At 35.7% G+C, this 26,118-nt stretch overlaps 2 protein-coding genes across 2 annotated transcripts; both read right to left on the reverse strand.

The window, feature by feature from the left end:
• Nucleotides 1-1,138: 1,138 nt before the first annotated feature.
• On the reverse strand, nt 1,139-14,089 carry LOC114760391 (chaperone protein DnaJ). The gene is made up of 11 exons (XM_028949645.1): nt 13,646-14,089; nt 12,807-12,875; nt 12,345-12,437; nt 12,035-12,159; nt 11,345-11,540; nt 10,543-10,718; nt 3,808-3,937; nt 3,170-3,330; nt 2,895-2,977; nt 2,663-2,771; nt 1,139-1,839 (listed from the first exon to the last, which is right to left on the reverse strand). The coding sequence occupies exons 1-11, from the start codon at nt 13,976-13,978 to the stop codon at nt 1,602-1,604; spliced, it is 1,713 nt and encodes a 570-aa protein (XP_028805478.1). The 5' UTR covers nt 13,979-14,089; the 3' UTR covers nt 1,139-1,601.
• A 6,136-nt stretch (nt 14,090-20,225) lies between these two features.
• On the reverse strand, nt 20,226-22,526 carry LOC114760375 (cell division cycle-associated protein 7-like). The gene is made up of 8 exons (XM_028949632.1): nt 22,422-22,526; nt 22,106-22,340; nt 21,776-21,974; nt 21,303-21,373; nt 21,143-21,220; nt 20,670-20,757; nt 20,517-20,572; nt 20,226-20,393 (listed from the first exon to the last, which is right to left on the reverse strand). The coding sequence occupies exons 1-8, from the start codon at nt 22,476-22,478 to the stop codon at nt 20,311-20,313; spliced, it is 867 nt and encodes a 288-aa protein (XP_028805465.1). The 5' UTR covers nt 22,479-22,526; the 3' UTR covers nt 20,226-20,310.
• Between the last annotated feature and the right edge of the window lie 3,592 nt (nt 22,527-26,118).

Below are 26,118 nucleotides of genomic sequence, written 5' to 3' on the forward strand. Positions count from 1 at the left end.
ACCAATTCTTTCCTAAATTACCCCTATTAAATAATTAAATACCACAATAATACTTATTACTCATTAATTCCACACATACGTTAATTCTACCACTTTATATTTTTAATAAAATAATTTCAAACATTTTTGAAGTGTCAGTTTTTTAGAGAAATTTTAATTAAGAATATTTTGGGAAATATATGCCATATTTATGATTATTACCTAGCTTAACTAACTTACTTAATTTAATCAAAATAATTAAATAGGTTATATACTAATGATTGGAAGATTATTTTATATTGAATCTAAATCCATAACACATTCCAGGGATCTTCCATGATTCTGTCCGCTCTCAATAAGCATGATATTCCACTACTTATTTAACAAGGGAACAACATACATATCAATATACTCCTCCGGTCCTTAATATAAGACCCATTTAACTAATTTGATTAAATTAAGAAAGTTAGATAAATTGGTTAATTATAAGAAAAGTGACACATTTTTCCTAAAACACCATAATCATCTTTCTTAATATCCCATCTCCCTCTTTTATTTGATTATGGTTGAAAGTATCCATAGGGGTAATTTAGCAAAAATTGATAAATATGAGAAATAGGTCTTATATTTAGGACCAAAACCAACTCAACAATTGGGTCCTATATTAAGGACCGGAGGAGTATGATATAAAAATTCTAATAAATAAGCAAAAATTCCCTCACACCCTCTTTGTTTTTTCTCGTCACCCCTCTTGTTATAACTTGGTGGTTCCTATTTTTCTCTCTCTCCTGCTTGTTTAATGTTTGGGATTGCAATACTCATCAGCCATGAATTTTAATTGATTCTTCAAATTTCATGCAAGCACACAAAATTATTTCCTCTTTCTTTTCGAGAACATGATCATATACGCATTTCTTGCACCATCAAATAACAGAGAAATTTAATCAATAAAAAGTGAGAAGATTGCCCTAGGTAGTAAATTATAAATATATTTTATATTAGGGACCTTAAATTTAAGTATTGCTAATTGTAATTCATCCGAATATAAATTGTAAAATAACCAAAATGTCCCTCAGCTTTTGAAATAATCTTACATAATTCACTAAAATGATGCATTAACTGAGATCTATCTAAGCTACTAAGATTGTCTTTATCAATATGTCAATAAAATTCATAACCAAGTCATGCCATTCAAAAAGCTTAAAAAGTATCAATGTTTAGTAGAAGTCATTCTTTACAGTCCGGACTCCGGAACATGCACCGAAAAACCTGTCTAATTCTTACATCAAGTCTCCCTTTAATAGATACCAGAAGCAAAAAGGAAACTCGGGTACTTCATAAATTAAATTGATCCATCTGGAATGCGCTATACAACAATTCAAAAGTAGACCTACTGCCACAAACCGTAAGACTAACTTCAATTGAAAATTTAGCCAGGAGACATAATATAGTTTCAGAACCAGATATCATATAGATTGTGAGCTCTCAATGTCTAAGGCTGCTGCAAGATTTCCTGATGTGGAAGCAAAGAATGCAGATGCAGAAGATAGCTCTAATGTACAACCATATTCATTCGTGCCTAGCTTAAGTAAGAAAAAACGTGGTGATATTCTCATCTTAGCTCAAACAGAAAAATCTCTTCCTTTTAATGTCCTTTCACTAGGTGTTCTATGGGTAGAGGGAAGGGTCCGTTTATTAAACAAAGCGAAATAAGACCTAGATATATAGAAAATAATACAACTCATAACGAAACCAAATACAAAATAATTAGGGTTAGATGAGTTCGACTTGTCAAATCTCCACGACGCTGCTGAGGAATCCAAGCTAATAGATGCAAACTTCTCTTGAGATTGCCCTCCCCTGTAAATCAAGAAATATGTCAAATGTCTTATATAGGAGAATTCTAAACTAAGAGACTCCTATTTGGACGACAAAGAAATTTTTAGCTAGCCTCAAGGGCATCAATCATGTGAAATCTAGGACAAAGACTTAACCTGCAATTCAACTTTCCAGTTTATAATACAGTTAATACTCGTAATTTATAAATAAAAATGCTTGTTCATGCAGTTCTGATTCAAAACTTTTTTAATTGATTCTTTGGCAGGGTATAATATCTCCTCTTTGTTATGATACCCTTGCTGAAGGCCCTCCTCACTTGTTCCTGCAATTCAAGTGTGATGTCCAGTATGGTCCTCGTCACCTGAGTTTCCCATTTAAACACATATAGTGACCAAGTTGTGATTTTTCTCTGCTACAAACAATGAGTATTCACATAATGGACCTCAATTGAAATGCATACATCACACTTGAACAATCACAACTTTAGCAGGAGTTTTTGACAGAAAGAATTCCGTACTTTGATTTTGGGCGGATATAATATAGTAATATAATAATGTGTGCCTCTAATAACCTCACAATATTAGCCCGCTAGATATTTCTAAACTCTATTTCTTGATGGCCGTCCCAGTACCAAGGCCCATAAAACTGGGTCTGGGAGCGAGATATTGGTTTACAATTTAGACATACAAATGTTAGGAAACATTTAAGCTAAAAAGATAGCTTTAGCTATCCAATAGGGAAGAATGAGACTTAAATCCCTCCATATTACAGAATTTCCTTTTCTATTGTCAAAGGGAACATTAGATATGAGCTTGGCGCATATAAAACTAGTGTGGAGGTGTACCTTAAGAAATTCCTGATTGATCTCCATAGAGAACCTTGCTTGCTTCCCATGCTTGAATGGCGTTTTGGGTGCCTCTTTTTGAAATCATTTACTCCCCCATTAGGTGTCCCTGAAAATCACAGGGCCAACAATATGAATGCTTCCTTCCAATAGTTCAAGCATGATATACAAAGCTTTTACCCAAAATATTTAGTCCACAGTCCACATGTTTTAAAGAAAAGTGGACTATTACCAATGTTATTAGAAGAAATTGGGGTATCTTCGCCAGATGATCTGAGTGAAGCCAATTCCTCAACAAGTACACGTTCAGCAACACTATGTCAAGTGCAAATTCAAGGATAATTAAATTCAAGGACAATCATATCCATAAACTGAATATGATTATGCGAATATATGCTTAATTTAATTTAATTTAATTCAAATTTAGTTGCAATTCAAGCCATGCATAGATTTCAGGCTTCTACTGAGACTATAAGAAATAAGCAGAAAAGTTCAAAGTGCACAAACCTGATACTTTTAGGGATGAGGACATTCACAATGAAGTAATGATCGCCCCGAACAGATGGTTTGTTCATGTCAGGAACTCCCATACGTGATAACTTGACGGAATCTCCTGGTTGAATGCCAGAAGGTACTCGGAGATCCCTTAAACCCTCAACAGTTTCTACCTGAAATGACCCAAGTCCAATCTTCCAATTCAAACCGGAGCCACAGGCTATTGAATAATGTTACTAGTGATTCAAGCACTAAATTGTGACCGAAGAAATGTACATAATGATTAAATTTGTCAGCTTGCTTCCATATATGACACGTAAAATAAACACAAACTAAAGACATCTCAAAATATAGAGCCAACACTAATAGAAACCACCATAGTAATATAAGGAAGCATGATTATCAATATATTTGTAGGCAACTACATGGATTATATAGATTGTTCTTAACTTGTAAGACTCCACAATTGCTAGGAGAACCTAGGGAAGCCCGACAACTAGTGTAAATAACCACATGCAGGTATATCATAGAAAACATTAAGTGTAAGATGTCCAATTGTTAGCAAAGGACGTACACCCAATAAGGTCAACAATGTGCATTAAAAATGACAGGCGGTTGCATCTCCCCAATTGCATCAGGACTGAAATTACCTTTTTAACAGACCCTAGAATTGCCTCTGTGAAGTCAATATTAATCTTTGAGTACAAGTGAAGACCTTCCCTCCAAACTCCATCTTTTTCATCTACATGGATGACTATGTAAAGGTCACCAGCTGTACCCCTGAAAAGAATGCACAGTTTTCTTTATCATAACTTGATGGGTTGAACTCTTAGTAATTCTAACCATAATTTTTCTTGCGATAGCAAATGAGAGCAATTTTTAGTTCAGGACAACTATACATAGGTCTCACGATAATGATACTTTTACTTTCATCATCAAACATTGAAATAAATTCACGGTTATCCATCAGTAATAGTTCATAATGGTCTCAATGGCAAAAATTGTTAGTTTAAGAGGCACAACTGATACTGAAAGGGGGGGGGGGCTGGGAATAGGTCAGGCTAGGGCTCAAGTCAATGTCATACTTTCTAGATTAAGATACCAAAACTCTTGATACCTGTTGTTGATGAAGAGTCCAAAAGTGACTCAATCACAACGGTTTTCAGCAGACATAAGATTTGACAGAGACCTCAATAGTGCTTTGTTTTTAAACTGGATGTCTCACAGTTTCTGTTGTGGCCCTGTTTCAACTTTCAACCATCCAGTGTCCAAGCCAACAATAATAATAAAACAGAACAATACTGGAAGAGGAAAATACTGAGGCTTTGATATTAATAATTCAGGATTGAATCAAAGATACATTCAGCTTCCCTGATTCAAGCCAAAGCCCTATTTCCTAATGTACGGAATAATACACAATAATCACCAATACAAAAGAACACTAGTAATGCTAGGATTACAGCTCAACCCAGCGGCTCCCCATGGCATTCGAGAGGCCAGGTCTCTCCTCACAACTAGTTTTTCCAGAATTAATCCTTGTCCAAAGCCACCCCCACAACACGTATTAAACCCAAAAAATAGTCCTACCCCTATACAAGGATTTAGACCCAAAAGATTAATAGCTAGCTGCACATCAGAGTTGTTCCCCCTTTTCTGGAGCTTCAGCATATTCCCCATCTTCTACCCTCAGTTGTTCACCAAACCTCCTACCAACTCCCCTCTTATATGTCTTCTTAAAACCAGCAGCTATAGCAGCTATATCATTTCCCGCCCCTAGAAGTTTCACCTTGTCCTCAAGGGGAAATTCAGGGAATTGGGTAGCAATTGTTGCAGCATTCTCCCAGGAGTTTTCAAATTCAGGTAGATCTTGCCATTTCACCAGCACTTCTAAATCCCCATTCATAAGCTTTCTAACTTTACAAATTTCTTCAGGCTGCACCTGTAATTCCAGTTCCTCGGATAGGATGGGAGGGAATGTGGGTGTCACAGTAGTTGAATGAACCGATTTTTTAAGGTTGGAAACATGGAAAACAGGGTGGATTTTAGCTGTGGGAGGGAGTTCTAGTTTATAAGCAACAGTCCCAATCTTTTCCAAGATTTTGAAAGGGCCATAAAAACGAGGGCTTAATTTTTCATTCATTCTGCGAGCCAGGGACTTAAGCCTATAAGGCCTGAGCTTGACATAGACCTGGTCACCAACTTGAAAGTGTACTGCCCTTCTATGTTTATCTGCTTGCCCCTTCATCTTGCTTTGAGCTCTGTTTAAATTATCTTTAAGAACAGCAATGATCTGATTTCTGGTTTGGATCTGTTCATTAACAGCTTCCAGAGCTGATGGCTCATCAATCAGTTTGAGAAAGGCAGGGGGGTCTCGTCCATAGACTGCCTTGAATGGGGTCATATTTGCAGCCGTATGGTAGGAAGTATTATACCAGTACTCAGCCCATGGTAACCATTGAACCCAATGAGTAGGTTTCTCACTAGTAAAACAGCGCAAATAGGTCTCCAATCCTCGGTTCAGCACCTCAGTTTGCCCGTCGGTCTCCGGATGGTAGGCCGAGCTAAGACATAACCGGGTTCCCGCTTGCTTGAACAGCTCTTTCCAGAATTGGCTCACAAAAACTCTATCTCTATCTGACACAATTGTCTTAGGAAAACCATGCAACTTGACAATTTCAGTGATAAATTTTTCAGCAACATCCTTTGCTGTAAAAGGGTGAGATAGGGGTAAGAAATGGGCATATTTAGATAATCGGTCCACCACAACCAGAATAACATCATGCCTCTTAGATTTTGGAAGCCCAGTAATGAAGTCCATGCTAATATCCTCCCAAATACCTTGGGGAATGGGTAAAGGCTGCAACAACCCACCCGGAGAGAGAGCTTGATATTTGTTTTTCTGGCACACAGCACATTTGCTTACATAGGTTTGTATGTCCTTCTTCATTCCCTCCCAATATACCACATTGGATAGCCTCTTGTAAGTACGGAGGTAGCCGGAGTGACCCCCCATTGGGGAATCGTGGTATTCCTTGAGCAGTAAGGGTATTCTAGTGGAGTTCCTCGGTAGCACCAGCCTTCCTTTATAGTGCAAACAGCCCCGTTTGATGGTGTACCCCTCCACGCTGTCCTGTTTAGTAATTAATTGCTGTGTGATGGCTGCCAACTTTGTATCGGTCTGCACTTCTTTTTCCCATTCTTCAATCTCATCATACTGCCATAGGGAAAAACCCATCATCTCAACAGCCTCCTCTTGTCTAGATAAAGCATCAGCAGCTCGATTCTCCTTGCCCGGTTTGTAGACTATTTCAAACTTAAATCCCATCAACTTTGAAACCCATTTCTGCTGGTTCTCTTCAACGACCCTCTGCTCCAGCAAGTATTTTAAGGCTTTCTGGTCAGTTTTGATCACAAATTTCTGTCCCCAAAGGTAGTGGCGCCATTTTTTGACAGCCATGACAATTGCCATGAGTTCTCTCTCATAGACTGAGCATTGCTGGGAGCGGTGGGATAATTTTTGACTATAGTACGCTACTGGTCTCCCCTTTTGCACTAATACCGCTCCGACCCCAGTCCCTGAAGCATCGGTTTCCAGTTCAAAAGGTAATGAAAAGTCCGGCATAGCTAAGACTGGAAGTGAAGTCATTGCTGTCTTGAGCTTCTCAAATGCCTGTTCTGCTCCTGCTGTCCACTTAAATGCATCCTTCTTGAGTAAATCAGTAAGAGGGCTAGCTATCTTCCCATAGTTTTTAACAAATCGTCGGTAATATCCCGTGAGCCCTAGGAAGCCTCTCAAGGACTTCACACTCTTAGGCTTGGGCCATCTCACCATGCTCTCGATTTTTGTCGGATCTGCTTGGACCCCTTCTTTGGAAATAATGTGGCCAAGATACTCAATTTTGGGTTGCATAAAGCTGCACTTTTTCAGATTGATAACCAATCGGTTCTCCTTCAAACAGGTCAGTACAATTTCTAATTGCTTCAAATGAGAGTGAAAATCGGTGCTGTATATAAGAATATCATCAAAGAATACTAACACAAACTTACGTAAATACTCCCTGAATATTTCATTCATCAAGGACTGAAATGTGGAAGGAGCATTGGTCAATCCGAAGGGCATCACCTTGAATTCATAGTGGCCTTCATGTGTTCTGAAAGCAGTCTTGTGCTCATCCCCGGCCTTGATTCGAATCTGGTGGTAGCCAGATTTGAGGTCCAGCTTTGTGAATACCTCGGCCCCCTTCAGTTCATCCAATAATTCATCGATAGCTGGGATGGGAAATCGGTCTGGGACTGTAATTTTGTTGAGTGCTCGATAGTCTACACAAAACCTCCAACTCCCATCTTTTTTCTTCACAAGTAGGACTGGGCTGGAGTAGGGGCTGTTGCTAGGCTGTATAATTCCAGCCTTTAACATATCTTCCACCAGTTTTTCTATCTCATTTTTTTGTAGGTGCGGGTACCTGTAGGGCCGGATATTGGGAGGTTGCTCTCCTGGTCTAATTACAATGGCATGATCTCGGGTTCGAGGAGGCGGCAGCCCTTCTATTTCCCCATAGACAGTGGGAAACCTGCTCATCAGTTCCTGAATTTCAGGGGGTAATTCTGCCACTTTCGATTCAACATTAGCCAACCCGTTATACTCTACCAAGTACGCTTCCCCTTTTTTTCTCACAAACCGAACCAAGGTCTTAAATGTGGCTTGTCTCGTTGACAGGGTAGGGTCTCCCTTCAAGCAGATGTAACTCCCCGGTTCCCCAATTTTCATAGACAACCGGCTCCAATTCACATTTACGTCTCCCAGTGACTTCAACCACTCAATTCCTAATACCATATCCACTCCTCTCAACGGAAACGGGTAGAACGTTTGATCAATCTCAAGTTCCTGCACCTTGAGTGCGACATGCGGGCACCGTTGTCGCCTTCGTAGTCGGTGGCCATCCCCCACGGCTACTGTATATTCTGCAATCTCATCAACTTTGATTCCCGTTTTGGTCACTAACTCCTCAGAAATGAAGTTGTGGGAAGCACCACTGTCAATTAAGATAATAACCTCCTCCTCGGCCAATCGTCCCCGCACCTTCATTGTGTGATTATCGCCGAAACCGGAAATTGAATTGAGGGATAGCTCCATTTTCATGGCTTCTCCATCATCTCCCGCTTCTTCTTCTTCGTCGACCTCAATTCCTTCCTTCCAGGGGTGATCCTTCTCGGCGTCCCAGTCCAGAATCAACACTTGTAAATTTTTGTTTTTGCAGACATGATTCGGCCCAAACTTCTCAGCACATTTAAAACAGAGTCCTTGCTCCCTCCGTCGGACCAGCTCAGCGTCGGACAATCGTCGACCAAACATCCCTGTTTTCGCCGTCGAACTCGTTGCTGCGGAAGAACTACTGCCTTTTGACTCAGTCCCCTTCCACTCTGATCTCTTCGCAGCGTCCGGGGTTGCAGAAGAAAACGACACCATCTTCTGCGTTTCGGGTAAGTGAGTGACCCTGCTGTATTGGTGTCGGGCTGGATCTGATTTAGGCCCATTAGGGTACCTCTGAAATCGGGTTGCCCGGTCGTCCCTCCTGGATTCGACTACCATGTTCCTCTCCTCCACTCTGATTGCCATCTCCATAACTTCACGCAGCGAGGAGGCGCCGGTAAGACGGAGTTCCGCCCGTATCTCAGGTTTCAGTGCCACTCGAAAAGCTCCAACCAAACTCTCTTCGGACACGTCCTTCAGAGGTGCTGCAAGGCGCTCGAATTCCTCCACAAACTCCAGAACCGAGCGGTGTTGCCTTGCTGAGTACAGCATTTCGTATTCATCTCCTAGCTGCGAGGGATGAAACCTCCGTAAGACTTCGCTTTTAAATTCCTGCCAGCCACGAATAGTCGTTCGGGATTCCACCCACTGGTACCAATTCAGAGCCTTTCCTTCGAGACAAACCATGGCAGCTTCCATTTTCTCTTCCTCCCCTATATGGTTGACCCTAAAATATCGCTCTACTCGGAAGAACCACCCCAACGGATCCTCTCCTGTGAAAATAGGTAACTCTAATTTCCTATACTTCCCCAATTCTTTGGCAGCACCCCCGTGACTCTCCTGGCTTTCCCCCTCATCCGGTCTGCTCCTTTCACCAGTATTGGGTTCTGTTCTTTGCCTTTGCCCCAATAACTGCACAACCGTTTCTTGAATCTGGTCAACGGCCTCCTTTAATGTTCTCACATCCCTGGACAACCCTCCTACTGTTTCTCTTAGCTCCTGCACTTCAGGACTAGCATATCGTACTTCGTCTGCCATTACTGCGTTGGTTGATAGTGTGCCGGGGATCGTCTGCTCTGATACCAATTGTTGTGGCCCTGTTTCAACTTTCAACCATCCAGTGTCCAAGCCAACAATAATAATAAAACAGAACAATACTGGAAGAGGAAAATACTGAGGCTTTGATATTAATAATTCAGGATTGAATCAAAGATACATTCAGCTTCCCTGATTCAAGCCAAAGCCCTATTTCCTAATGTACGGAATAATACACAATAATCACCAATACAAAAGAACACTAGTAATGCTAGGATTACAGCTCAACCCAGCGGCTCCCCATGGCATTCGAGAGGCCAGGTCTCTCCTCACAACTAGTTTTTCCAGAATTAATCCTTGTCCAAAGCCACCCCCACAACACGTATTAAACCCAAAAAATAGTCCTACCCCTATACAAGGATTTAGACCCAAAAGATTAATAGCTAGCTGCACATCAGAGTTGTTCCCCCTTTTCTGGAGCTTCAGCATATTCCCCATCTTCTACCCTCAGTTGTTCACCAAACCTCCTACCAACTCCCCTCTTATATGTCTTCTTAAAACCAGCAGCTATAGCAGCTATATCAGTTTCCCATTAGCAAACTTTGCACGATCTCCCCTATCTCCTCAATATATATTTATATTTATATATATAATAGCTACAAGGAGAAGCTAACTGTAACTTAGATCTCCTAAATTAGCATGCAGGCATAAAGAGAAAATTAATTAACATTTCAAAGGTTAATTGCATATTGGAGTATAAAGCCTATGGTTAAAAACAATAAAGGTCTTTGTTTCCCACACCATATTACTAATTACTAACTACAACTAAATTCCCTCTACTATCAAACTGCACCATCACTTATATCACCTCTGAAATCATAATACTGGGCATGCTGAAGATCAAGCATCACGAATTTTTCTTGTTTATTCAAACACTTCTGCATCTCAGTTTCTGGAGAACCAAGCACAGCATCAAGTAGAATGTCCATTTTTGGTTATTTGTTTTCCATTTTTCTTTTTTCTTTTCTTTTTTGACAGGGCGGGGCTGTGGCATGTTATCATCCACAAGAAGTCTTCTATGATTATGATAACAGCTAACCTATTCTTATCAAAATTCCCTTCGCCTCGAATTTGCATTGTGGCTCCGTCATTGACACCAGGAGGAATGACCATTTCCATTGTTTGTTTAGACTGCACCATGCCACTGCCACTACACCTTTGACAGTTATCAGTGACTATCCTGCCAAGACCACGGCACTTAGAGCAGGTTGAAACCTAAGAATCAATTGATATCATCAATTCTCCATTGTGATGATACACAAATCAAAAAATAAAAAAATTAAGCACCAAAAGCATAGGAAATTGTAATGCCTGGGCTTAGCAACAGTGATGCCAATTTTATTATAGACATTAGAGTAATCAGATGTGGTAAGTAGTGGCAATTATAAGCTGTTACGGACATCTTACAACTACCCTAGGAAACAGATTAAGCATAAGTCTGAATAGATGATTTGACAATTGGAGATATTTCCATCTGGAAAGAGATAAATTTACATCTTTGAACTCTGCATGAGACAATTATCTACATCAAGATGAAGTGAATAGGAAAATCCAATACAGATCAGAAGATTAATATTAACAAGTCAGTTTCTATCTTCTCTCTACAACACTCTAAATGCCAAGAGATGCAAATTATGATGGAAAGAAACAATCTTTTTATTAGAAAGGGAAAATAACACTTAGGAGAAATGATGTGGCTGGGAAGCTCCACTAATCTTTCATGAATTTGAATTTAGGAAAAATAAATGTCAATTAGTTTGGCTACAGAAATGCAATTAACCAAATGAATGGAATTTGTAAATGCAGAGATTGCTCAGTGTCGTGTCACTCATCTATATTACCTGAGAAATTACTCCAAAGGGGGTTCTTTGACTTTTCATCTCTCCTCCTCTGCCACCACAATTTATGCATGGCTTAATGCAATCCTTTGATTTAGCTCCTGTACCATCACAATCATTACATGTCTGAAAACAAGGAACTTCGATTTCTCTCCTTCCTCCAAAAATAGATTCCTCAAAGCTCAAGTGAAGGTCATACCTGAATGGAAAAATATGACAAAATTAATACTGTATACTGTGGGCAAATTTGCCAGCATCTTACCAGCAAATATCTGAAATAGGTTAAACAATATCCTCTATAATTGTCATGGGCAATTCTTGCTATAATCATGTTTCTCAGTCATAATGGCAACTTATTGGATACCACATTAATGTTAAGCATTCATGTACCAGACAGATGAATTTGGGAGCAAGTCATGACACACCAGACAGACAGCGGACATATTTTTTTATTCATAACTTCCCTCTCAGTAAAGATCAAGGCGGTCTCTAGCTATTTCCGAGAGATTAAATAAATTCATGTTAAACCTCTAAACAAAATGGATTTAATCTTAACATAAGAATAGAACCTTCGCATCAATGCTATTATTCATGCATGTGGAACACAGATGGTCACAACAAGTGAATGAGTAACATACTCTCAACTTCCCTTACAAGGAACACAAGCCAAAACCAATTTAAGAAGATAGTTACCGAATATCAAGACCCCTTTTTCTGTTGTTTCTCAAATTGAAGTTCATTCCTCCTAGTTCATCACCACCTCCAAATAGACCGTCCGAACCACCAAAGAATGCATCAAATACATCAAAAGGATCAACCTGAGTAATTCATAAAAGATCAGAAGTAAATAACAAATAGGTGGTACTTGACCTGAGCCAAACTTCTCTAAGACTAGGAAGAGAGAAAGGCAAGATATGTTCGTAACAGGGCTGTATCATCAATGAAAGAGTGTTGGCTTGCTTATGGACAATGCAGAAAGCAAAAGACTTGACTGTAAACATACCCCTGAAGTACCAGCTGACCCTCCATTTTCTCCTTGTAGACCTGCCTCACCAAAGCGATCATATAAAGATCTTTTCTCATCATCTGATAGAACCTATATACATGCTTTGTTACCACAGGAAGGAAAATCAAGAGATGCAAATATACTGCAAGCAGCTATAACCCGTGAAGAATACAATCAAACATGGATCCCACAAATTCAATAACCAACATCACGCCTGCATGTACAGCATGACAATGCCAAAGCCCTGATTATGAGCACAGGAATAGTGGGTAAGCAAATAAAACTATAGTCAGGCCGAGAGAGAGAGAGAGAGAGAGAGAGAGTAAAACTATAAAAGATAAAAAGATGAATTGGAACCATGAATGTAACAAGAAAACGCCTTAAGTCCATATTGCATTCCACAGGAGCACATGCTACTGACAATAGAAAAGGTTGCACTCCTAAGGGCAGAAGAATTACCTCATATGCAGCACTTATCTCCTTGAATTTCTCTTCTGCCCCCGGGCTCTTGTTCATATCTGGATGATACTAATTAAAAAAAAAAAAAAAGTTTTTCAGTGGCATATAACCAGAACTTAGAGCAGGCATTAATGCATTACTTTTTCTATTCATGTTTATAATTCACTTAAAATCTTAAAAAATTAAAACTCCAAATCACCATAACAATGTTTATAATGACACAGAAACTCGTGGATATAATATAAGGAGGACCAATCATGAACTATGCAATTATTTGAAACAGACTGATGAAGATGAAAGCATATAAAGGAAAAGAGATCACTAGTGCAACAAATAATTAAACTAAAGGATTTTTTTTTTTTTTTGACCAGCTGGGGATTTTCGTGGATCCGGTTTGAATGTGCCATTTGGTACTCAAGATATCCTGATGAGAAAGGTTTGAGACAAGTTGGGGTAATAATTGGGACAAAAGATGGTTGTTTATGACAACATTGGTTGGTTATGAAAAGACTCCAGAAATGCTAGGTCATATCTACAGAAAACTGACCTTACACGGCTGGGAAAAAGGAAAAAGACATCGCACATAACAAATGGAAAGAAGCTAAAGAATCTTCAACCCAATAAACCAAAGCAAGCCTCAATGCAAATGATTTGTTATATATATTGTGATCGACTGTTACTCCCCAAAGTTCAGTAGCAAAGTAATAAAAGCTTACCGGAGAGAAGTGGGGCGAAAAGACCAAAAATACCAAACATCATTTTCCAAGAAACCAAAAAGGAACATAGCTATAAAACTTAGGATGCATCAGATATTTAGGAGCAAGCAGAAAGCAACCAACCTTACGGGCTAGTTTTCTGTAAGAGCTCTTAATCTCTTGCAAAGAAGCATTTTTACTAACTTTCAAAGTCGAATAGTAGTCAGTTCCGGTGGCCCTGGCTACTACACAGCGCCAGGGTTTCCTGCGTGCGAAAACAAAACTTGGGTTCGGAAAATAACTAATTCTGGGCAAGAATTCAGAATGAATAGCACGCAATCTGAAGCTAGGAACAGCCGGTGGTGCGCAGGAGGCCAGTAGCACATTGGATCCAACCAAACAGTTGGAAACTGGATTGAACTGGGATAGAGAGTGGTTGAGGTTAGCATAGCAAGAAGCACTGTGGATTGAATGCATCTATGGGGGAAGCAGATCCCCTCAGCGTCTCTCAGCGCCGCTTAATATTGAGCATTCAGCAAAAGCTCACGATATGCTACAGCAGCTTTGAACTATTTTTCAAGATTTTTCGTCGTGCTGACAGAAGTAGTTTCTTTTTCTTTTTCCTTGTTTTATATCCTCCAACAAAAGTAAAAAGTAATTCCATTCAAGACGCTGTTCTTACTGCGAGACCTAGCTGTACCAAATTACCAATAGTCCGTTCTATTTGGACTGTGTAGGAACTTTCAATTCAATTTGTATCTTGCCACGTGAGAAATCTATCCCATTTTAATTTTAACTAGAGGATTTATCAAAATCCAAACTAATTATTCAAATTGAGTTGGGTAGGCTAGAAAAAGCAACAAAGCTCTACCATAAGTATTTTCATTTTTTAAAGAATCCGGTCAAGCTCTAACTTATTTTTAATTTGTTGAAGTATGATGATGATGTGGCACGGAATTACTCAATGAAATCATGTACAAACAGGCACCTCTCCATAACTTTATTTTTATTGCTACATCCTGCCCTAAATATAAAAACTAGTTCGGAGTTTTAAATATAAGATATTATACTTTATTTTATCTCTCAAATTTATAATATGTTCTAAAAAAATATCTCTATTGATTATAAGGTATTTTCCCCCATGATTGAATAAGGATAATTTAGATAAGTCAACATATATTTGTTACAAATAACTAACTTAACTAATTTTTTGAATCTTTCTAAATTAATTATCTAACTCTTATATTAATATTAAGGACTGGAGATAGTTTTTTCGAGAAAAGAGAAGGCGTTAGAGGAGCATCACGCGACAAGAGCTAATGAAAATATGAGGTATGAAAGAGGCTTTATACCGTTTGAGCAGAGGGCTTCCTGAGAGGAAGTTCATCTACATGAGTGACCAATAAGCGTGATAGCAATACTCTTAATTTTGGAAAACATGATAAATAATTGACGGATAAGAACTTGATGGAAGTTTTAAATTAATAATTAATGAAAACTATTTAATATTTGATATTTTAAATAAATACTTTAAGATATATTTGATGATTAAACGAATTTAATTATTTGATAATTAATTAAAAAATATTTAATATTTGTATCGGAGGAGATTTTTTTAATTTTTCTTATACATAAAAATTTTGACAATATATCATAAATTATTTGTGATATCTAATGAGTATTATTCAATTTATTTTTTATACTCTATAAAATATCTTATCTATTTTTATCCAAAAAAAATCTTATCTGCTATTTATGTTCTAAAAATTTGTTAACTACTTTTCACATTAATATTTTTTTATTATTTTCATGTGAAAATCAATTTTAATTTTTTTTCCATGTTTACTATTTCACATATCATGTGAGAACCATCTTTATATCCACGCTTGATTTTTTTATATCCATATCTTAACTATATTTTTATCTTATAGAGTTCCTTCTCTACTTCTTACATATACGATACGATTTTTGTTATTTTATAATATAAAGTCATATTTAAACAATGATAAATTTTTAATTTCATCTGTGATGTTGATCACCAATCCAATTACTACTATTACTTAAACTTCTAGGTATTTAAAAGCCTGTTTTACACCTACTGCTCAGGCTTGCTTCTTCTTCTTCTTCAATTTATACAGAAGGTTACTTCGCATATTTTCGAAGTTATTTTTCGTTTGCTTCTAAACAATGCCATTACAATATTAATATGTGCATGCCATCAATTTATGCATGTTTCTGATAGATATATATATATATATATATATATTGTCTCCTATTTTTAACAGGTCGTTTCATATTTGATCTTATCTCATGCCATATTTCCACCAGCGGTGAAATTTCCAAACAGGAAAAAAAAGGTAATTTATTCTCTCTTTTTTTGGGTATCCATAGAAATATTTTTGGCATTTCATTTTACAGTCGTGCTTTTACTCTACTTCGTTGTGATGAAGAAGCAAAGAACCCCGATTGAGCTGCAGACCACCTGTAAAAGTGATCATACACACACCTAAATGGATGAATATATGTGGTGTAGTTCACTACCTTAACTACCTCTTCTGATTTTTAAATGTAATAGGTAGACAACTAATTTCTAAATATTAAAAAAATTAATTAAATTAATTAATTTCATAACAAATGTGTGTTAGCCATGAGATAAATAATCATGGTTCATCTAAAGGTCTGCTTCACATATCATAGTTTCCAGCAGTTAAGAACACGTTCCCCTCATAGGTTTCCAACATCAAGTGCCATAAAACAAAACCAAAAAAAATCAAATTCAACAACAATTACTATCTATGTTGGTTATGTGTGTGTGTTTAGGATATAACCAATCATATATGTTGGAATTCTTCATTATCTTCAACCATAATTTAATTTCTTGTAAATTGTTTGTTAGATTTTGGATTGGCCCTTGATAGGCCAAGATATTTAACAAATTTATTTATCTAATTAAACATAATATAAGTCAAATAAGAGATTTAATTTATATTATTTGAATAATCTCAAAATTATAAGATTTAATTCAATAAGTTTAAATTTAAATCATATTTGTGAATTAAATTAGAATTTAATCTATTATTTGATATCCTAAATATATGATAAAGACTTAAATGGATTTAAATTCAACTCACGTATATAAATTAATAAGTTACTCAAAACATTGTCTCCTGATTTTAACCTGAATACTGTTTCAGATTGTCTCATACTTGATATTCTCATCTGAAGAAGCTTGGATTTGCTGTGTTTCAACTTGACTAAACTTTCCAAATAAAAGTCAAGGTAATTATTTACTTATTCATACGCACATATATGTTGCTTTTATTAAAATTTTCTAAAAACATTAATTTTTTTCCCAAAACTAAGACTACGTACACTTGGATTTCTTTTATCACAACAATTGTCATAACTGCACACAGCCTGTAAAATTAAAGACCATGGATGAATGTTTACTATATTCGATATTTCGCTTCACAAATATATTTTTCTGTTATTTTGAAATGAGATGTTAATGAATATTATTAAGATAAGTAATTTGTAATTGCTTGTTTCTTATGATATATTACCTCCATTCCTAAATATAAGAACTTGTTTGACTTTTATTTTAATCATAAATATAAGATTTCAATATAATTTATCTCTCATATTTATTCTTTTTTTTTTAAAGTAGTCTTTATAATAATAATAGTTCTAGGCCAATACGCTTGATTAGCAAAGATATTTTAGAAAAAATAACACATATTTATTACAAATAACTAACTTAATTAGTTTTATTAACATATTCAAATTAGTCAACTAGCTTTTATATTAAAGACTGTAGGTAATAGCATATAAATATGTTTCATCACTTTTGTTTATTCTTTTAGCTAGGAACAACTCAAACAAATCAAATCAAGGATAAATGACAACATCAACGATAACCGGCACAAAATGGCATCCAACAGATGAACGAATTGATGATGATAGAGTACAAGCATTGAGGCGCATAATGGAAGAAAATATAAATGAACTTGAGACCTCGCAATTTTATCATGACTTTCGGAAGGAGGTACAAAGTTCACCAATTTCTAAACATATACAAAAGGTTTTGGCATCAGAATCAAAAATGCAAATGATAATTTATGGTATTGGCAGTATTTCAGAATACATGACTTCTATATTACAGCTTAGTCTTGCAATACTGATGAAAAGAGATTTCATTTGGATTGGGGAGGTAGAAGTATTTGATCCTATCCTTTCAAGTACTGAAATCAAAGTTTTGGAATTTCTTGGTTGTTCTGTCTTTTACTGCAACGAAGATGGAAGGAGGCAAGCCATGAAACCAACTATGTTCTTCATGCCACACTGCGATCTGAGTTTATACAACAACCTCTTAAAAGCAAATTGGGAACCAAACCTATTACGTAATGTTGTCATATTTGGTAACAGCTTTGATTCGTATATCAAGGAATTTCTATACTATTCATCAAGGGACCGCTCTTCAAATGATACAAGAAGAAAATTTGGTTATATTTGGAAACAAATGGGGCATATTTTGTCTGCTCAAAAATTTACTAATGAGTTAAAAATGAGAACAATTCCTTATGAAGAACAAGTAAAAACTCCCTATGAGGCTTCCTTTTCCAGTTTAAGTTGGCATTTTTTCAGCTCTCTCACAGTGAGAAGGATGCAATTGGTGAGAGGGAAGACTATGGAGGAATACGTACGGAATGTAAAATTGAGAAAGGGAGGATTACTTATATTACCGGAGAAACGCAGCCAAAAGGATTATTATTATTATTATTATAATAATACTCCTTTGGCCGGCGTTTTATTTACTTGTGCTGTTTATTTTCACAACCAAATCAAAACCCAAAGCCCTTCCGATGAAATGGCTGAGCCCAGAAGTCCAAAATCCGATGATCTATCATCAGCCTTCGCCGTCGCAGCTGTAATTGGTGCTCTCTCATTGTAGCTATCGTTAGCTGGCTTTCTTTTCTTCTTCTTGTTTTCCCCCCCAATGAAATTTGCAGTGTTTTATTTCTAAGTGTGATCTTCTGTTTCCAATATTTCAGTATATAAAAATCACTCTTTATTCAGAAGTTGCTCTGAAGATTATTGGTCATCATTAATTTTTGGTTTGTTGTAAATGTCATTACACCTCATTGCTGAGAATAAAGTTTAACTTTTTATGTGTTAGTAGTTTTCTCCAACCAAAGTGATTCATATATGAATATATATGTTTGAAATCTTAAAATGGCCACGAGCCGAGGATTGCATCCAGGACTCTTGGAAGTAAGAAAGTGTCGTTTAGGGCCTATAAATTTTTGAAACATCACTTGGGCCATAAAAGCATCGTTTAAAATTAAGTTTAATGGCTCAATGACCGAAATGCCCTTATTTAATTAAAAAGGCATTTAAGTGAAAACTAAATCATAATTTTAAAAGTAATTTTACGATATATGAAATAAATATATGAATAAGTTTATATCGATTTGCAGAAAAATATTTTTTAAAAGCACTTTTGAAGTGTTCCAAACACCCCCTAAAAGAAACAAAAACCTCTTCGATATATAAATACCATTCATTATTCGTTGAAGCTTTTACTCTAAAAATTATTGGTGAATCTTCGATCTTTATTCATTTGCTGTAAGTATCATTTTGTTATATATGTATCCAACCAATCAGTGACCTCCCATTTGTTCAAATGGTGAATTCCAATGGAATTTTGTCTCAATGTCTGCCACACATGTCACACTTTCACAGGCAAAGAACCTTTTTCCATCCTTCTAAGAGGTGTTTGGATGAGTTGGTTGTAAGTAATTTTATGATATAAAATGTAAGTATACAAAAAAAAAAAAAATTTTATCGTAAAAGTACTTTTTTAAAACACCTCTTAAATCAAATACAGATTCAATTACCATAGCCTGTTGTAACAAACTCCCTAGAATTACTAGCATGATAACGTACTAACCTTGTTGTTTTTTCTTTAAAAGAAATTAGGATTCTTGCACCTTCGTTCTGATTTGTTAAAATTATCATCTGGCCATTAGGAGTGAACTGTCAGCCCATATTATATATTTTCTTTTTGTTAAAATTAATGTGTGTGTGTGTGTGTGTGTCTTGTGTTTGTGCTGGGATAGGTGACCTAGAAAGTCAAATAGGCTTGAGGGTGAGATTTTTATAATAAAATAAGAGCATATGTATAAGAAATAAATGTAAGCTGTAAGGATTATTTTCTAGATTAAGAGGCTAGAACGAATTCTATGGAACTTTTAAAAGAAATCATTTATAATTTTTTATCAATATGATCTCTTATAAACTTTACTGATCACTCTATTCTATTAATTTCTACATGAGACTTTCTTTCTTTCTTTCTTTCTTTTTTGTTGATAAAAGCTGTATCAGACTTTCTTTCAAATGAAATTATGTAATTATGATGATTCAATACAAATAGTATAATCAAGAAATCAGTTTCAACTTTCACCGTCAAGGGCTAGGCCTGACTGCCATTTAGTCCAAGTACACTAGTCTGGCCCGTTAGTCCGTCTTCGGCTTCTCCTTTTCTTCCAAGCTTTTGGCTCGACTTAAATTAAGAGAACGCAGTCAAAGGGTGTCTGAATTAACTTATTTTTAAGTAATTTGGCGTTTAAAAATGGTTTTTTGCCGGTTGTGTGTACTCTGAGTGCTTGCGAGTGAATTGTTAAGACCACAAAAAAAAAAAAAATCAAGACAACTTATGGAAGACTAATATAAAAAGTCACCATCATTAGGAATTAGTTGCCAATTAAAAATCCCTATCAAACCTTGATCTCACATTACACGCGTATCCTTCAAGTTTTGCATCTTTTTGGATCTTTTCTTTTGAGTTCATCCATAAGAAAATGCGCCACTGATTCATATCCCATTTGGCGAGCTATATTTCAACCAATCCAAGGGGGAAAATACCAAAAGAATGTCAAAAACAATACAAAGACACTATTACATAAGGCAATAGAACAGTAATGGTAAGCATAAAATCAAAAACAGAAGAACTAACCTCTGAATATTGCAATTCCAGTTGGAGCTATGTTGCGTTTCTTCAGGCATAGTGAGCTATAAACAAAAATTCAACATAAACAAGAACGCATTAGTACGGACAACATCCAACTTAAAATAACTACATGTGGAAGTTAAAATTTAGAAGGCATACCTGTTGCATATCCAGTAAGGGTTAATTCCTTTAGCTTCTATGCAATGAGGGCACATCCAGTGTTTGTTCTCTCTCACTTCCTCCAATTCTAACGTTGAGAGTAAAAGATAAAAGACAGTTTCATATCCATGATATGACATTATTTTGGAAGAGTCCAATTCTTTCAAAGCATAATAGAGTTCGTAAACTATGATACCACAATCTGAGTAAAGCTTATTTAACTTAGACACAGTGTTTAGGATATCAGATATTTTACTTCTACAGTGTAGGGAAAATCTAGCACTATTCTTAGCATTAAACTAAACCTCTATAGCTGTTATAGCTACATAAGTGGAAAAGGTAAGATGAATTTTCACATAAATTGGGGCCATCAGATAAATAAATAAATAAATAGGACACCAGTATTATTATTCCGATATATTCTTAATTTGCTCCCCTCATCTACATGTTTAGCTAAGCCACTTGCTACTCACCTTCACCATAGCGAACCTTGAGGCATGCTCTGCAGAAAACACCGGTACTAGAGTGGCATGCAGAACAATCAGTCTTTCCTGCTTAAAATATGCATGGTAAGTGTTTAAGAAATGGGGAGTTAATATAGAATGCAAAAGAAGTCTCAATTCTAAATCTAACCTAGGCACGGCTCATTTACATCAAAATAGCCACATCTTTTGCAGTCTTCTTCACCACATAATTTCTTTTGCCTGCGTGCATTTCCATTGCATTGTCCTCATTCCAAGTTAAACTGTTATGGGTTAATGGCATAGCAGAAGGGGCTAAATGCACTATGCGACATTTCCATTTCACGACAGTATATTTTGTCATTGAACCACATCATTTGTGACTGTGAGTTGTGACCCTTACATCATGTGCGTAGAATGGCTGGTTATGAAAAACCCATGACACATATGCCTACTTTGGAAGAAGCAACCCACAAAGAAACAAGAATTGGGAAATATAGCTCAATCCACTGAATAGCAGCCCCCAACACCCCAAAAATAACACCAAAACAAATGCAGAAACCTACAATGTTACTAAGCAGTGGGCTTGATAACTGCTAAGAATGTCATGTCTTACAAAGTAATGTGATAAAGGTTAGAGAACACCTGCAGAAATGGCAGCATATGCCAAATACAGGGTTGTACACACTGCCTCTACCCTTGCTATTGCAGCGCACAGCCGAAGCTTCTGCAGAAAGTTGAAGTTGTACACCCTTTAGTTTAATCAACGGTGCATTTGCAGGCCTCTTCTCTTCTGAATCACTCGGAAGACGATCTTCCTCATCTTCAGATGCATATAATTTCTCTATCGCAAGCAACAGAGAAAAATCAGAGTGTATCACCACAAAAAAAAAAAAAAGCATCATTAGAGCTTCAATGTTCCTATTCTTTCAATGTTCACAGATAGGCCAAAAGAAAAATAAAAAAAATTGAAACCTTCTTTCGGGGACGAAGGGTCGGTTTTACTCCCTCTTAAACGCTGAGATCGTCGCAGTGGAAGGTGGCTGCCGTTTCCATTGAGGTCGGTTGTGTTGATTCTCTGAGAGCGACGTAAAGGAGCGGCTGCATAAAACTTTTTATTCCAGGCTCTTTTAGTTTTTGATTTAGCAGATGTTGTTGCGTCTCGAAGCTCAGAGATTGTTTTGTGAAGACCCAGAGAGGCTAATCGAGCCTGCAATTACCAAATTACTACACAAGAAAGATGCTAGAAGGAGAATAATGTCGCGCGCAAAAGAGATGATGAAATGGAGACCTGATTCTCTAAGACGCGTGCATTTCTGAGAATCTCGTAGTCGCTCTTCGCTACCATCGTCTTCGTTCATTCAGGCAATGCCGAACTCAACGGCAACGGAAATGATTTCCTTCTTGTTTCCGAGATCGTCGTCGTACAGTCAATTCAGTGGCCAATTCAAATTTTGAAGATGGACCAAAAACTGATTTTTGAGGAATCGTTTGGGCCGAAGGCCCATTAAAACCTGATAGTTGGGCTCTGGGATCCCAACAAAACACACACTCTCAATGCATGGAGCTTACTCTATTAATTTCTTTTTTCTTTTTTAAATGAGAAACGGGGCTCCAGCCCAGAGTTCGCTCTATTTAAATGTAATTCTGTTTACATTTTTACTACTATCTCGGGTCCTAAATATAAAAACTAATTAATTAATTTGAGTAGATTAAAAAAATAAATTAAGTTAATTATTTGTAATAAATAAATATTATCTTTCTTAAAATATCTTGACTAATTAAGTTTATTACTACCTCTGATCCTAATTATAAGAACCAGTTAATTAATTTGAGGAGATTAAGAAAGTAAGTTGAGTTAGTTATTTATCCTAAGTAGGTGTTATTTTTTCTAAAATATCCTTACTAATCAAGTGTATTGACTAGGACTCTTATTATTAGAAGAGCTACTTTGAAAAAAATGTATAAATATGAGAGACAAAGTAAATTGGGGTTTTATATTTAGGACCAAAATAAAAATCAAATAGGGTCTTATATTAAGAATCGGAGGTAGTAGCTAGAACTACCATTATTAAAAAGACTATTTTAAAAAATAAATAAATAAGTATGGGAGACAAAGTAGATTTAAGTCTTATATTTATGATCAAAATAAAAGTTAAGAAAGATTTTATATTAACAACTTAAAATAGTATTAATTATTTTACTTAAGGCAGGATAAGTGTGTGATATTTAAGGAAAAGTTTCAAAATTGCATAATGAATTTGCTATATTTTTTATTAAATAAAAATATAAAGATGTATATAATTTACTTTAACAACAATAAGCCAATGGCCGTATAATTTTTTTCATCAAAATCAATGGGCAAATTATCAAATAGATGATAGTAGGAACATGTCATAATTTATAACAGATACAAAAAGCTGAAGAGTAAGAAGTGATCAACAACCAAACACATTCAAAATAAAATTCCAAAAATAAAAATAATTAAATTTTAGAAAATGTTATTTTCGGGCTCAAAAGAAACTCGTTTTAACTATCGAAATCAAGGTCCTCTTAATTAAATTATATTTAGAATAATACTGACTTAAATTTTATTTATTTATGCAAAGCATATTTATTCAACATCATTCTCATAATTGAAAGGATCCCAACTTGACATGTGGCGCAATCAATTATTATTGACTTCTTGTCTATATGAATTAAAGAAGAGCACATGCGAAGCAATGTTTTTTTTTTTTTGAGCTTTTGAATTAAAACTTGAGGTTTTTAGAGATTGGTGACTTGATGGCCTTATATTAGTTAGGCTATGTTTGGATTTCCGTTTGAGAGGATAAAAGCACACAGAAAAGCGTGAAACTGCGGTTTGTGGTTTATTGCAGCTCAGAAGATTGTTTGGATTGAGCTTCGTTTCTAACTGACTTATGAAAAAAAAGTAACTTTTCTAACTGACTTATTCAACGCAATCTGGATCAACTTTTCTAACTGACTTATAGAAAAATTGTGCAAAACTTACAATCTAATTAGTTATGTGATTCTATTTACTTTAATTAGAGACCAAATAAATTTTAATTTATATTCATGTTTGTTCATCATGTATATTTAATTAATTATCTATAATATATTTTCAAATTTTTCTCTGTAACAAATATTTTTATTTTATAATTTTACAAATAAACTATTGATATTTTATCATAATAATTTTACGTGTTTCTTTAAATTATTATCATATTAAAAATATAAAATTTCAAAGACTACTCTATATCCTTTTCAGTCATTTTACAAGTAAACTAACTTTTCTATTAATCATCCAAACAACTTTTAACTTTTTCAACTGACTTTTTAAAAGCATCTATCCAAACATAAATTGCATTACACTAACTGACTTTTACTCTAATTTCAGTTACAAAAGTTAGTTGGGTTAGAAGTCAGTTTTACCCAACATCAATCCAAACATACCCTTAGTTGCAAAAAATGGACGTACTTGGATCCCTTGGGAGAGAAATTGTACACGTGAACATAAGCATGTGAAGGACTGACTGCACAAGGAGGAAAATCTAGATGTCCTGCTTTTCCACCAATCGCTTTTCTTCCCAGTTTTCCACATGACACTATTCCCACTATGCACTTGTACCTTTCCTTGCCTATGTGCTGTTGTCCGCAAATAAAGGCTTTTGTGATTAATCTCGTAAAAAGTGATTTTTGTTTTAGCAACCATAATTTTAAAAATAATTTTATGATATACAAAATAAATATATAGAAAAGTTTCTCTTGATTTATAAAAAAAATATTTTTAAAAAGCATTCTCTTAGTTCCCAAGCACTTTTTTAGTTTGGGAAAACCATATTGGAGGTACCTATACTTTTTTTCAATTTTCAATTTGGTACCTATGTGTTTTTTGTTCTTAACTAAATCTTTATTTTTCCTCTATTAACATCATTAATTCTTATATAAAGACTAAAAATATCAATAGAACAAAGTTATAAGAGCTAATGTTGCTAAAAATATAAAATTAAATGTTTAATTAAAGGGGAAAAAACACATAGGTACCAAATTAAAAATTGAGAGAAAGTATAGGTACCTTCAATATGATTTTCCCTTTTAGTTTTATATACTGAAGTTTGTCTGAATATTTATCATTGTAATGTGGTTTATTTCGTTTGACAAAAAAACTTATTTAGAAAAATATTAAAAAGTCAATTTTAAAATATTCAAATCTGAAGAGAAGTTAAATACTGGTTTCAATTTAACTTTTGGTCTAAAAGCTTATTTTCTCACAAGTCATCCGAAACATCACATGCTGAGCTAAGGTGGCTCCTCACGACTGAAAAATCAACTTGGGATACTAAACAAGCTCAACGTCCTTAAACTAACAATGAAATTAAAATTCATAAACACATAAGATATGAATCGATATTCTTACCGACTTGGAAGTCATTTTTGCCCGTTAGGCCGGTTTACTGGCTTGTTGAAAGGCACTTACCATGATTGATTGCAACATCTATGGCACCACACATCTCTTTCAATGCTTTGAGTAATCCAATCAGAATGAAGCAATAATGCAACCTTATCATCTATGTACTGCTTACTGGGGATTCTTATCATTCCACTATGCCTTCCCAAAGCATTCTTACCTCACATGTTTCCCTTTAAGCGTAGATCAGACGTACTCGTTGGTTTTTCCTCAGGTTAGGTGGGGATCGATAATCTATGGTCTCAAAGAAACCCCATTAATGATAATATCTTATCTCTTTTCCATTTAACTTACAGTGCTTGGTGTAGAAACTTCATGACTTGGCCTCTTTTGAGGCCTTCATCTGCTGCTACGTGTTCATGATTTATGAACGATAATTTGTTAGCAGATTTTTCTCAAACCAGTTCTGTCATCAACTTATTTTTCTCGTCAAGAGAATCATCATGACTATTGTTAGATCTTTTGCCTCCAAAGAAATAGTTAGCCATGTTTATCAGACAGTCTCCATTAGAATTGC

Source organism: Neltuma alba, unplaced genomic scaffold (genome assembly GCF_004799145.2).
Source record: "Neltuma alba isolate B1F8T4 unplaced genomic scaffold, ASM479914v2 tig00010972_pilon, whole genome shotgun sequence".
NCBI lineage: Eukaryota > Viridiplantae > Streptophyta > Magnoliopsida > Fabales > Fabaceae > Neltuma > Neltuma alba.

Coding starts and splice junctions, on each gene's coding strand:
- LOC114760391 (XM_028949645.1), bottom strand. CDS start 13,978: ATGCATTCAATCCACAGTGCTTCTTGCTATGCTAACCTCAACCACTCT. Junction 12,876..13,645: donor ACAGAAAACTAGCCCGTAAG/GTTGGTTGCTTT, acceptor TTTTTTAATTAG/TATCATCCAGATATGAACAA. Junction 1,840..2,662: donor TCAATCAGGAATTTCTTAAG/GTACACCTCCAC, acceptor CTTGATTTACAG/GGGAGGGCAATCTCAAGAGA.
- LOC114760375 (XM_028949632.1), bottom strand. CDS start 22,478: ATGGTAGCGAAGAGCGACTACGAGATTCTCAGAAATGCACGCGTCTTA. Junction 22,341..22,421: donor CACGCGTCTTAGAGAATCAG/GTCTCCATTTCA, acceptor TGGTAATTGCAG/GCTCGATTAGCCTCTCTGGG. Junction 20,394..20,516: donor TGGAATTGCAATATTCAGAG/GTTAGTTCTTCT, acceptor GTTGAAATATAG/CTCGCCAAATGGGATATGAA.